At 39.5% G+C, this 12422-nt stretch overlaps 1 protein-coding gene across 4 annotated transcripts in view; it reads left to right on the plus strand.

Annotated features, from left to right (window-relative positions):
• Window positions 1-12422, plus strand: part of kcnip4a (potassium voltage-gated channel interacting protein 4a) — a 137491-nt gene that overhangs the window by 12314 nt on the left and 112755 nt on the right. Inside the window, exons 1-2 of one of the 4 annotated variants that reach the window (XM_051943887.1) lie at window positions 1117-5189; window positions 6031-6199. The exons of 2 other annotated variants lie outside the window; for them this stretch is intronic. In XM_051943887.1, the coding sequence (XP_051799847.1) occupies window positions 6061-6199 (139 nt within the window). In that variant the 5' untranslated portion in view covers window positions 1117-5189; window positions 6031-6060. Of the gene's footprint in view, window positions 1-1116; window positions 5190-6030; window positions 6200-12422 lie in introns of those variants that run through there. One more of the 4 variants, XM_051943886.1, reaches the window with a different exon arrangement.

Below are 12422 nucleotides of genomic sequence, written 5' to 3' on the forward strand. Positions count from 1 at the left end.
GCTTTGTTGACTGTGCAAAGGATTTTCTTGTAATTAATAAGGCTTCTCTTTCTCTGTCTGTGTGACAGTTTCCAGTTTTCTTGTGTAAATCTGCTCTTTTGAAATGTTCCCAGCTGATTGTAGCAAACCAGTGAACCCTTTTTGAACCTCATTAATATCCTCTTTGCTTGTATGGTCACCTCTTGATTCCTCACACTGAGAGACAACTCCAACTCAATCTAAATAGCAACTTTCAGTCCTTTTGGGTGAAATGTTGTGCAGGAGCAAAAGTTGAAGTAGCACAGCTGCCCAAGAAACATTTAGTTGGAGCTGAGGCATTGTAGTTTAATGTAGTATCTGTTATTTTTATTTCAAATTGAACGTGCTGGAGCAAAGGGCCTGGAGAATAAAGCCCTGTATAAATACTCCAGTCTAGACTGCAGACCCTCTGTAATAAAGCTGTCTATTTAAGCTTGCTCTTGTTTTCGTTAACTCTGCGCTTGTTAACTTCATAAGGTTAGCTTGGTGGAGGAATATAATTGTGTTTGTTCCCTCTCTTTGCTACCGGAGAGGTTTTCTTTACGCGAATACTGCCTGAGACAAAAACAACGCTACCAAGCCCTGTTCAAAGCTTCCTGAGATGTTTGGGGATCACCGCTTCACTTATTGTATTAACAAGCCCGTAGTGCATTAATGTCGGGTTCTTTTTTCGAGTTAGCGTGTTTGCAAAGTGGTATCAGTTACCTGTGAAGTTGCTTTGATACATATGATCCTCCCTCATCCTGCTGCTATTCACTTATATAGAATATCTGGTGTTGATCATGAATTACTTTCTTCACCGTTGTATGTGCTTCTTCAGGTTGTTGTTTTTGTTTATTTTCATGCTTTTGATTGACTTACACTGATGAAATACAATTTAAATTTGAATCTTGTCTATGCTGAATTAATTTTGCACAAATGTCCTTTAATGATGTTGCTCGTTTTGGCTCAGTTTTCTGTTGACTTTGTGTAATCTCAAGTCAAACGGAGGATAATCTTGTACTTTATCACAACTCTGCAACTTTCAGGTATGCATTTCATTTTTTTCATTATTTTTTTTTTACTCCAATATCATGAGGTTGAGTTTTTATGCTTTATATATTCACTTTCACAGTTTTGTTTAAATGCTGTGCTTCTGCTCTGTGGTTTAAACTGCAGCTGTTCTCACTCACTGACATTGTAGATGGTCATTTGCTTATCACAGCTCCGTTTCATTAGAAATGAGTGTTTGGTTTGTAAATAACCAAACAGTTGCTGGCGCCCGTTCTGCACATAATTGAATCTATATCTAATGCAGTCTTTGTAGGAAATTGGGAGAGATTTTGTGTTGCGAAATCTCCTCCATGGTGCAGGAAAGCACAAAGTTAGAGCTTAGATGTCAACTCTGTACATACTTTTAATATGATCTAGCTCTAAATTGATGCCACATGAGCTGGCTGGCTGAATTGATTTCAGATAACGTTAAAGTGAAATGCCTCTAACACAAGTGATGGGTGTCTATATGTGAGGACTAATGATTAAAGTGTGCAAGGGATCTACATGCTGGCTTGCATATCTTACGCACAAACCACATAGCACCTAAAAGGCTACACTGAGCAGCTAATGTATGTGGATTGTATTTCAGTCATTTTCATGGGTTGGCTTGAGCAGGACAGATAATCGTAACTGAGATGATGAGAATAGTACAACACCCATCCCCCGCTTACATTCAGATTTGTTTGTTTGGTTATGGGTTGTGCTGTAGTATGCTTGTGCAACTGTAGACCAATAATAATCTGGTCACACCGTAAGCCTGTAGCTAAAGTGTAAAGAGAGAGTGTTTTAATGAGGATGTTGCAGGTTCAGTCCTTGCTGAAGCTTATCACCTCCACAGAACCGAAATTTCCATCTCGCACGTCTCTCAAGAAATCAACTTGGAGGTGTAAAACAGAACTGTGAAAATATGAAGATATGCTTGCATGCGAGTAAGAATCCGAACCCCAGCTGCTGTGTAACACCTACCTAACCAATAATCATCCAGTGCAAACTGTGATTGACAGCTTCAGTTGCTAATCATAGGTGCAGAGAGAGTTTTCTTCCTGCAGAGGGCGGATACACCAGTAGCTGATTGGTTTTCAGAGAAAAACTGCCCGATTCGAACTCCAGTGGCTGTACAGTCATGGCTAAATGAACTATGTTTGCAGTATTTTGAGGTGAAAAAAACATGTGAAAAGAATGCAATATGGGACCTTTAATTTCATATTGTTTTTTCTGGATAATCACTTTAGTGATAAATTTGACTATTGCTCATCTCAAACCTCTTTTACTGTATGTGTTATGGACATTAGGAACAGTAATGTAACTACTAATAATTAAATTCTTCAATTAAGTAAATGATTATTATTGTATTTCCGTATGTGAATTGGGAAGTAATATAGTTTGCATTGTTTCAGTATTGATCTGATCTTGATTCCTCAGTCAGCCACACCTGGTTGTAGTGTTGAGTTCTATTCAGCTGAGGTGGTCTTGAATATCAATGTACGGTAGGCTTGAATATCAACGGCTTCTTGAATGTAAATTATTCAGTATCTGGGACAAAGCTTTCAAGCCCACTCCCGCTGGTTGTGCTCTGCTAAAAAGTGTTACCACAGAATGTATATTTATACAAACATGTATTACATGCCGTGACACAGCGACCAATCTGTTGGCCTGTTTCAATCATGAGTGAGTGTTGGCCTGCTGGGAGAACATGGCTTTGTTCCCAGTTCTCTGTCCAGGCCCCCCTTCCGTCTTCTCAGGTACAGAATATGTCCTGATCATCTCAGGGGAAGCAATTACATTTAGCATTGCTGTCTTTCCTTTATCATAGCCATCTATCATGGTGCAGTAATTAATCCTATGTGCATTTAAATGTAAACTTAAGCCCATTTGGCCATTGACCAGGTGCAAAATCTTTGCATAGGATGTGCAGAAATTTATGACAGTTACTGTATGTTGTAACATAAAAGGATGGCAGTGAGTGCTGAGAAAATTCTACAGCCAACATTTTCTGGAGAACATTAACACTGTGGTCATAAATTCAAGGTAGTAAAGTCTTTGCAGTACTGCTTGTGCAGCGGTATACATCATCTTTAAGCAAAGACCTAAGAACAAAGTTTTTAAATAAGTACCAAATTTACCTACATCCGCCTTTCGCTTTAAAAGAGCAGCCAGATCATTCAAACTGTAATGACACTGTAAGTGTCACACATTAGTAGCTTATTAATTGAAACAAAAACTATTTAGTGCAGATATCAAAGTGTAGGATCAGATCCAAGACAATATCCATGGATGATAGACTCCTTAAACAGCTGCAGAAATGTAGGAAATATTTGTTCTAAAAATGATTGAAAGACGTTGTTCCTCGTTTTTACTGCGGGCTGGATATCATCTCAGGTCTTTAAGTATATGAGCCAGTTTACATTTTGATCTAAACTGAAATGTTGCATTGCAAAAACTACTAGACTATGAGATGGATTTCCTTTGACCTTTCATCAAGCATGACAATGAAGTCACATTTTTCAGTTATCCAGTTAAATTTCTTAACAGGTGCAGTGTTTTTGTAATATTTGTACAGAGGTTTTCTTTCAGCCAATCAGTAGGTTAACATCGGTGGTCCTGGGTGATGTTTCTCAGGACTAGCTGGTTGTATTGTGATGTGATTTTAGTGCAGCCGTGCAGAAATAATTGGTGAGTCTGTAGATTTTCCTTCTTTGCCAACTTTAAGTCAAATTATTAATCTGCTAAAATGCTAGGTAAAACTAATGAGTTTTCAATGAGCCTCAGTTTCAGTTGGTGTTAATTAGCAAATGTTAACATAAATTAATACAGTGAACATTAGGAAACATTTGCATGTCCGCATTTGTAGAAATGTCAGAAGAACTGATCCTTTGATACTAAGTTGATACCAAAATTGTGTTTGTTTTCCTTTTGTACAGTAGGTGCTGTAGATGCCACATGTACTGGAGATACTGGACACTGACAAAAAAATGTGGAAGGCAGCAAGTGCAGGTGCAGTTACAGATGTGTGGGAAAAAAAACTCACCAAGAGTCAGGTATGAAGCCATTTTACCTTTGAAATCAATGATTGAGGACAACTTATAGACCACCTGCATCTAAAAATCTGGTACACATGACAGAATCTCTGGTATTGTGACATCCTGGGTTTGATTCATCATTGACCCCAAAGAAATTAAAATCGATTAGCATGATGATGTGATCATTTAGCTCAAAGGTCTGTTGTGCCTAAGCACAGTCTTATACATGCTATCATGACTGATGCAAATATTTGAGGAATTAAACATGCCAGCATAGATATGTTGCCCAAAAGTTTTCATATATATGCTAGCTATATTGAACAATGAGTGGGACATTATTTTTTTCACTGTGGAGCAATATGTTTCACAAGCTAATTAGCAGCTGACAGTAAAGTCACCGCTTGACTCCGCACCATACTCTGCTACATGTGCTGTAGACAGTGGGGGGGATATTTTAAACAATGGAGTCAGAGCTCTGCTGAACAAAACTCTTCGAAATGACTCTAAATGTATTTTTCTGCATGATGCTCTTGAAAAACTAAAAGTTTTCACAATAGCACATGTGACACTGATGTACTTGTGATAGATGGGTATTGACTGATATTTACCAGTTTCTTGTCACAACAAAGCTTGCAGAAGTTTAATACATCCTTTTGATGATCCTAAAGAAATATGAGTGTGTATTTTCCTAATTGTGCCAGCGTTCTGTTCGAGTGGACATGCAAAGTATGTGCTTTTGTGTGTTGAGGGTTTTCATGTGTTTTAAGAGGCTCAAGGAGGATGATCAAAGGTCTCCATTGTGAATGCAGCCACCAGCACCTCTGACTATCTCCTCTTCCTCTGAATATGAATAAAACACACATAGACTTTAAACTTGAAGCCAAAGCCACAGTGTCTCCTACCAGTGCTCTCGCTCTCTCTCTCCCCCATTCTTTCACTCGCTCTGCTTCACGGAGCGCTCCTCGCTCTCCTCCTCTTCTTTCTCCTCCTCCTTCCACCCCTTTAACACTCTGTTGATCAGCTCAGGAAAGGGAAAGTGCTTGTGTGAAACCTGAGGATCACTAGCAGACTGAGGAAGCAGAGAGAGAGTGCGCACATCGTGTTTTAACCTGCAAGGTAAGATGATGCCCAAAGGAACAGTTGATGACAATTGGTCCACACACTGGACCTTAAATTTCTGTGCTTTGAAGGGTGTAAATTTTCTGATCCTAAAAAGAGCAAAAGCCCTGCAGGCAGTGCAAACTGAATGATTTGTGATCTGTTGATGTCTGAAACTTCTGCTCTTGCAACGGGACCTTCATGGGTAATTGTGGTCATAGTCGTGAGTGAGGTAGTATCACCATGTTTTATTCAGCATCAGAAAATCTTATTTATTTTACCATGAGATAAATATTTGGAGACACAGTTTTTGCCTTTGTAATCTAAAAATCCTAGGCAGAATAAAAGCAAAGCACTGCAGCCAGTTTGCAGTAAGACAGTCTGTACTTACTTTTGCCTCCTATTGTCCTAAAGCGGCGAAATTATCATGCTTTTTGAAACAATGGCTCAGAAGACATGTAATTTCCAGTTCAAAAAGGGCACGTTGAAATGTCTCGCATATTATTATGGGTATGTATAACTGAGGGCAAAGAAAATATTCCACATTAACATATGCTCTCGTGTATTGCCTGACTTCAGACAGTTTATTTTGCACGCTGCGGTGACTGTGGCTATTTGTTGCTATTTCAGCCTCTGGATCTTTACCAGAGGCTCTGAATGGGTCATCTTTTAAATTATGAGGCTAATAATAATCACCACTTGTTTACAGTATGCAGCAAAATCTTGCTTTCTGTAGTCTCATTACCCCTACTTGTGGGTTTGTGCTTCATACCTGTAGATGGCTTTTTGAAAATTTCCAAAATGATTAACTGATTATTTCCACAGATTGATTGCCTCTTGTCCTTGTAAATAATTGCAGACTGTATTTTACAGTCGTGAGGTTCCAGCCATGTGTACACCAACCAAGAGAGCCCAGTGGAGGGAGGACCTGCAGCATTTCCGTAAAGACCACGGCATATCCAAGAAAGTCCTCCTCAACTGCTGCTTGGTGCGGCGCATCATCACCTGGGCCTCCCCAAGTCCCAAAGGTACAAAAACGGCAGATTTATGCCTCCAGATGAGCAGAAAAAAAATAGCAAGGTAGTCTGTGCAATCTGTGCAAATGATGATAAATCACTTGTCATTCATTGTTCAGCAGTTTGTCAACTAAATAATCTAGATTCTGGAGTGTTTTTAACACAAATCCCAACAGATTGCCTGGTTTAAATAAAGTTGCTCGAAGTGAATTCCGTTGTGTGTAGCAGTGAAAGTGAAGTTGAATATCTTTTGCCTGTGTTAGTGGCTTGACCTTTTAAATAAGTGACTAATGAAGCATTTTTCTGTGAAACTGAAGTGGCATTATAGTGTGCATGGAAGCACGAGCAGCCATTGTTGCAGTGCACTGAGAGCTAATCTGTTAAGATATAATCCCTGTGACGTGGATGAGCTCAGTTACAAGACACCAGTTAAATATCAGCTTTCTTACTGAGGAAAAGTTAAATGTTTATACAGCTAAGAATGTAGTTTGCAGACTTTGATTATCAACAGGCTGGTGGATGTAACTATTTCGTGCCACCGGTACATTGTTGCAAATACAAATTACAAATACACATTTTTTGATACTAGATTTAGCAGTTACACTCGCTGGTTGAGTTTTGACGAGAAGAAATGTAGCAAAATCACCCACAATGTCCAAAAACCGCTCAGCTGTCATCACTATTTAAAACATATTCACATTGTATTGATCCTTTATTCCTTCACCTCACAGAATTTACGATTTTACTGGAATGAAAAATGATCAGAATAAATTGCACCGTGAGTCCCAGCTGGCACCCCCTGTAAATTAATTCACTTTGAACCGAGATCAGCATTGATTACTGCTCAGGTTCGATATTCACAATGGCCATATAGCCCCATAGAATAAGATTTACAGCTACATTTTCTCACCACAGAAACAGGCTGTAAAATACAGAGAGAAAAAAGTGGGCCTTTTACATGCATCAGGGCTGTATTAGAAAATGCTTTCCCTCCTGTGATAAAATTTGGTTAGTTTTGTGCTATAATTAAGATTTTTTCATTGTCAATTCTTAACTAAACTTCATGAGAAGTAAAAATCATAATAGTTTTTTATTCCCTGAGGCTAATTTCGCTAATATTTTTTGCTTTTCTTGTGTGAAGTTCCTTTAGTTCTAGAAGTAGTGGTATTGGGAGCTAATCTTATAGCAAAAATACAGTTTTGTCAGGTTTAAGTTGTGGTTTCTATCATTATCTCTCTTCTTTGTTGCCATATATTAACTGCACTTCCTTAGCTCCTATGATTATGTTATATCTCAATGACATGTCAAGTATAACCATAAAACATGGCACTTTGTTCTAATTGACAGGTGCTCTCCCTTACTGTTGTGGCTTGTCAGTAGTTAGGATAAATGGGTGTTGTTTGGGTGTGATTTAGCGTGCTATTAAACAGTCATGAGCAGCACTGTGGGGATTCCAAAATGACATCTGCAGTAAAGATTTTTCTGCAGGGGTAAAACAACAACAGAAGGCCTGCAAAACAATGGTCCTTGTCATGAATAAGAAAAGCAGCATTATGAATATTCACCCACTGTGGGGGGAAAAAAGAGAAAGCTTTCTTCATTTTGAATTGATGAGATTGGTGTGAATGGGGCAGGTGCAGTTTTTAGATTACATAATCAGTGCAGTTTTTCCAACTAGTTTGACTTGGTTTGGAAACTCTTGTGTAGGCACTGTTGTCATTTGAATCTATACCTCTAATAACAGCAAGCTGGCTGCCACAGCTGGAGCCACACAAGGACCCAGGTGTTTCTGTCAGCCACACTGGGATTAGACTTTCATTCCTTTTGCTGCTGCTTTTCATCGAAAACATGCTGCCCTCCCTCAGCAGGCTGCGTTTTTAGGCTGCCTTAGGTTTCAGCTGAAAAAGAAAACAATCTTAAACTGCAGAAGCCATGATGGATAACTTGGATTGGTGTCTCTTTTTTCTTTGTCTGTTGTCTGTATTTAATATAGACATCATGAAAAATTAGATTCTTTGAGTCACAAGGTAACACAGCAACGGTTTTGGATTTCAGGCTCCCTCAGCATACGCTTTTCTTGTAGGTGTTGTTGTCATCAGGAGGCATGTCAGACTAATAATGTTATCCCCCTGTGTTGCCTAGAATAACCTCACAGCATGCAGATGATCACACTATCAACCTGCCAGGTGGCAGTCGTACCCTCTGGATGTTGGATCAGGCTCTAGAAAATGAGCACGCGCAATAAGACGAGTGTTTCTAGAAATACACAAGCCTCATGTTGTGTCCCCGGGACAGACGTCTGGTAAGAGAGAGCGTTTTACAAATCCCTGCTGTCTCTGTGACGCACTCAAACGGGTCATTAGTTTTATTCACAGAGGGGAAAAAACACTCAATCACGAAATGTTTCCAGCCTGTTTTTTGATTATATGTCTATGTAACCAGTTGGTAATTTACTGTTAACTTGTTTTTAATCAAGATTACTGAGAGGCAACTGGACATTTTGCTCATTGTGGTGGATTAACACACGAGATGACAGATTATTTTATTATGCATCATTCTCTTATCTTTTGTATGACAGCGAGTCGAGTTGTGCTCGGCTTTTCTATTGGTTTTTGGAATAATTTGGTAGAAATCCATGATTGCACCTCATCTCTCCTGCCAGGAGAGGGCAGCAAGCTACAATACTAAGTAAATGTCCAAGATGATATACAGTTTGCGGCATTCACAGCTCTTTAGCAGCAGTGCTTTGAACATATTAGCAGTTTTTTGTAGAACAAATGAATTACTCTTTGTTCAAAATTTGTTGCTGCAGTGCGTGAAAAACACAACCTCCCTCAGAAAACAAAAAAAAGTTCATACGCTTGTAGTCTGGTTTAAAAAAGACAAATGTGGATTCCCAATCATGCATCTTGCTGCAGTTGCTTGGTGTTTTATCATACTTAAATTGCACTGTTATATACAAGTGTGGGCACAGCTTCAGCAACAGTACAGTCCTATATAATTCACTACAACAGCCCTGCAAGATAAGACCCGCCCTGAAACCATCACGTCTTTTAACTCTCAGGTAGTGTTACTGTCATAAATTGTCTGAATGTCTGCACTGCAGCAGTAATTCACTGGCCCCAAATGCACTCACTGTAGCTAAGATACAGCTCTTTCCTGATAGTGGCACAGCACAATAATGAAATATGATGACAGGGAAAGCATGAATATGGATGCCTGGCTAGCATTCTGCTTTATGATTGGACATCAAAAACATAGAGTGGAGCATATCGTTGTGTTCATCAGCAGCAAATATCACTCGAGCGGGATTTGCAGCTCTGGCAAGTTGTTCCATTTCACAGGCGTTCTCTGCAGAAGATAAGAAAGCTGTTTTGATTAATTTCCAGCTTGGTCTTTGTCGGCATATGCACACAACCTCTGTGTGTTTTAGTATATGAAACAAGTAGGTCTTTTAAGAAGTAGCTCAGTGAAAAGTCTTGAGTGCAGTTCTCATTTAATTCCAGTTTTATTCCACCTGCAGACCCACAATCACCATAGCTTTTGATATACAATATGAACTTGCATTTCCATTTATTTATTTGTATCTTTTGGTTTATTCACTCGTATGCTGCTGCTCTCCATAGCCTTACCTCTGCAGCTGTATAACCCCACCACCTTGAGACTCCATTTCAGGGTCATGTCCTCCAAAGAGCACAGAACTGGCCAATTTGATTTACCTCTGCTTGGACCAAGTCACTGGTAATGAATCCTCATGAGGAGGTTGTTCCTGCACACATGTTAAGATAAATTGCACCTTTTTTTTTGGTTGTGGCCAAATCCCTCTGCTTCTCCTCGCTAATTTGAAATTAATCTAGAATTTTCTCACAGTGTGATACCACATCCAGCACCATGGTGAAGCTTATTGCTTAAAGGACCCTTAAACCTTCAGATAACATGTCATGTTGCTGTATCTTGGAGAACGTGTTAGATATCATCAGGAGTCCTGGGGTGTGTGTCCTTGATGAGCATAGTTCTGTCCACTGATATCCTGCGCACATTTTCTTGAATGAGAAATCACAAATCAAAGAGCTTTAGGGCAAATGTCTGCTTTCAGGAAAGCAACTCTCCTTCCATTTTAATCTGTTTTCCCACTTGGTCAAGAGTGCGAGCCTCTGGCGGACTAAGGTGGAAATGGGAAAAGGCAATGATGGATTAAAGGGGAAGTTAAGGCAGCGTGCCGCCTCTCAGTTGGGAAAAGAAGGGGAATAAAAAGAGTGATTGCCCAGAGACTGCTGGCTGCCTGGGATGCAGATGTGTCCTACTGTTGTCATTCTTTTGATTCATATGTTGTGAAAATGACTGCTGGAGAATGAGTGGAGGGGATACCTTTCCCTGACATTAATCTTATTCATACTGCTAGCTTGTACTGGTGACAGCCAGGGAGGACATGCTGTTTACAACAAATATGCTCCAAGATGATGATGAAGAATTAGTTTCTCTCTGTTGTCTCTGTATCTTTGTAATGCTGCGTATATTTCACTGGCAGAGCTGCAGGTGTAGTAGCAGCTGAGCTTTGTTCAGATGGACAGATTGTTTAGTACTGTATTAAAATGAATGTTTTTTCAGCTCTGAGAATGAGTTCAGTGCATAAACTATCTGTTAGTAATTGTGCAATGCCTTTAGTGCCCTCCCTGATAACTCTATATATGGCTTAATTCTCACCAAGTCCAAGCACGCATAGTCTGAGAAGCACTTTCCATTATGTCACACCACAGTGGGTCTGCCATTCTTTCTCAGCTCCGGCCTCGACCTGCACCCCTCTGTTGATAAACAGGGATTAGCAGCTAATAGCTGAGGATTAGTTGGAGAATAGGCAACCCCGGTGAACCATGTTGTTTGTAAAACACCTTAAGGTAGCCTGTTGAGAGACAATGACACTCACACTCCTTCCTGTCAATTGGATACAGTTAACTGAGATGCCGGACGGTTCAACACGTGGCCATGCACTTACCTTAGCTGTAACCCAGCCGGGGCCTGCGGTCCCAGCGACACGAGGAACTCATTCTACACATCATTAAAGATGCATTTCTTGCCACATGCAGGTGTTTTTCCACAGACTTGACAGTGTGTCTTTCTGAAGGTACAGCATGTGTATTGCTGAAACATACATTAGTGAGTTGACAGAAAATCAGTTTTGGTAATCAATTAAACTCAGTTAATACCTCTTCAAGGTCTGCTAGCTGTCTGTTCTGTGTGTGCGTTGAATTTTTTATGTATTTCTTTTAAGTCCAGTGTTGGCTCAAAGCCCTGGCTACTTTTTACAAACACAGTGACTCTAAATGATCCACATTATCCCAGTGTGTCTCGTGCATATTTCAACTCATGAACAGGATAGGGTGAAAGCAAGACCAGAGGGGGAGGGAAAACTCACATCTAAACTAGCTAAATATCAAAGATCTTACTCCAGAATCACAAACCCCACCTTTTATTTAGGTTGTCTAATATACAAAGTCCATGTTTAAATTTTTTTGGAACCTAATTTCTGTCTGTGTCCTCAGTGTGAAAATGATCAATTATCATTAGCCTCCAGTTAGTGATTTTTTTTTTAACAGAATCAGTGACAAACTTTGCCAGTTGACTAATCTGCTAAAGTGTTATTTGAACAAATTCATGTTGCATTTACAAAGTTGGGCACCTTGTGAGAGATAACTTGTTTTGTGAAATTAATGATCTTGATTAATGTTGTGTGTATACACTTAGTTTTAGTCCTCAGTACAAAACAATGGACGTTAAACCACTGGGGAAGGGCATTACACAGCTGTTTTCATGACCAAAGAAGTAGTACTTGTGATGAGTGAACCAGACAGTACAGTTGGTGGATTAGATTGATTGACTCTTTTAGCTTTAACCATAAATGTTTTTGTCGTTTTCTGTCGTTTTGTGTTGCTGTAAACTGAATATCTTTGCTGAAGTTTAATTACAGTTTTATCCGAGATCAAAGATTCTCATGCCATTTAATCGTCATGTGAGGAAAAAAATAACACTTTAAAACAATGGAAATCTAAACGTGAGCAATGTGACACTGCAGACTCCATATACTGGAGAAGATTATGTGGTAAAATGTGAACCTCAAGACCAGCAGATTGTTTTCTGAATACCTGAATATCTGTAGGCAAACTGAAGGTGCCACCTGTAACTCTGGGAAATTGGGCGAAGGATTTTATACATTATATTTTGTTGAAAACAATTTATT

Source organism: Acanthochromis polyacanthus, chromosome 23 (genome assembly GCF_021347895.1).
Source record: "Acanthochromis polyacanthus isolate Apoly-LR-REF ecotype Palm Island chromosome 23, KAUST_Apoly_ChrSc, whole genome shotgun sequence".
NCBI lineage: Eukaryota > Metazoa > Chordata > Actinopteri > Pomacentridae > Acanthochromis > Acanthochromis polyacanthus.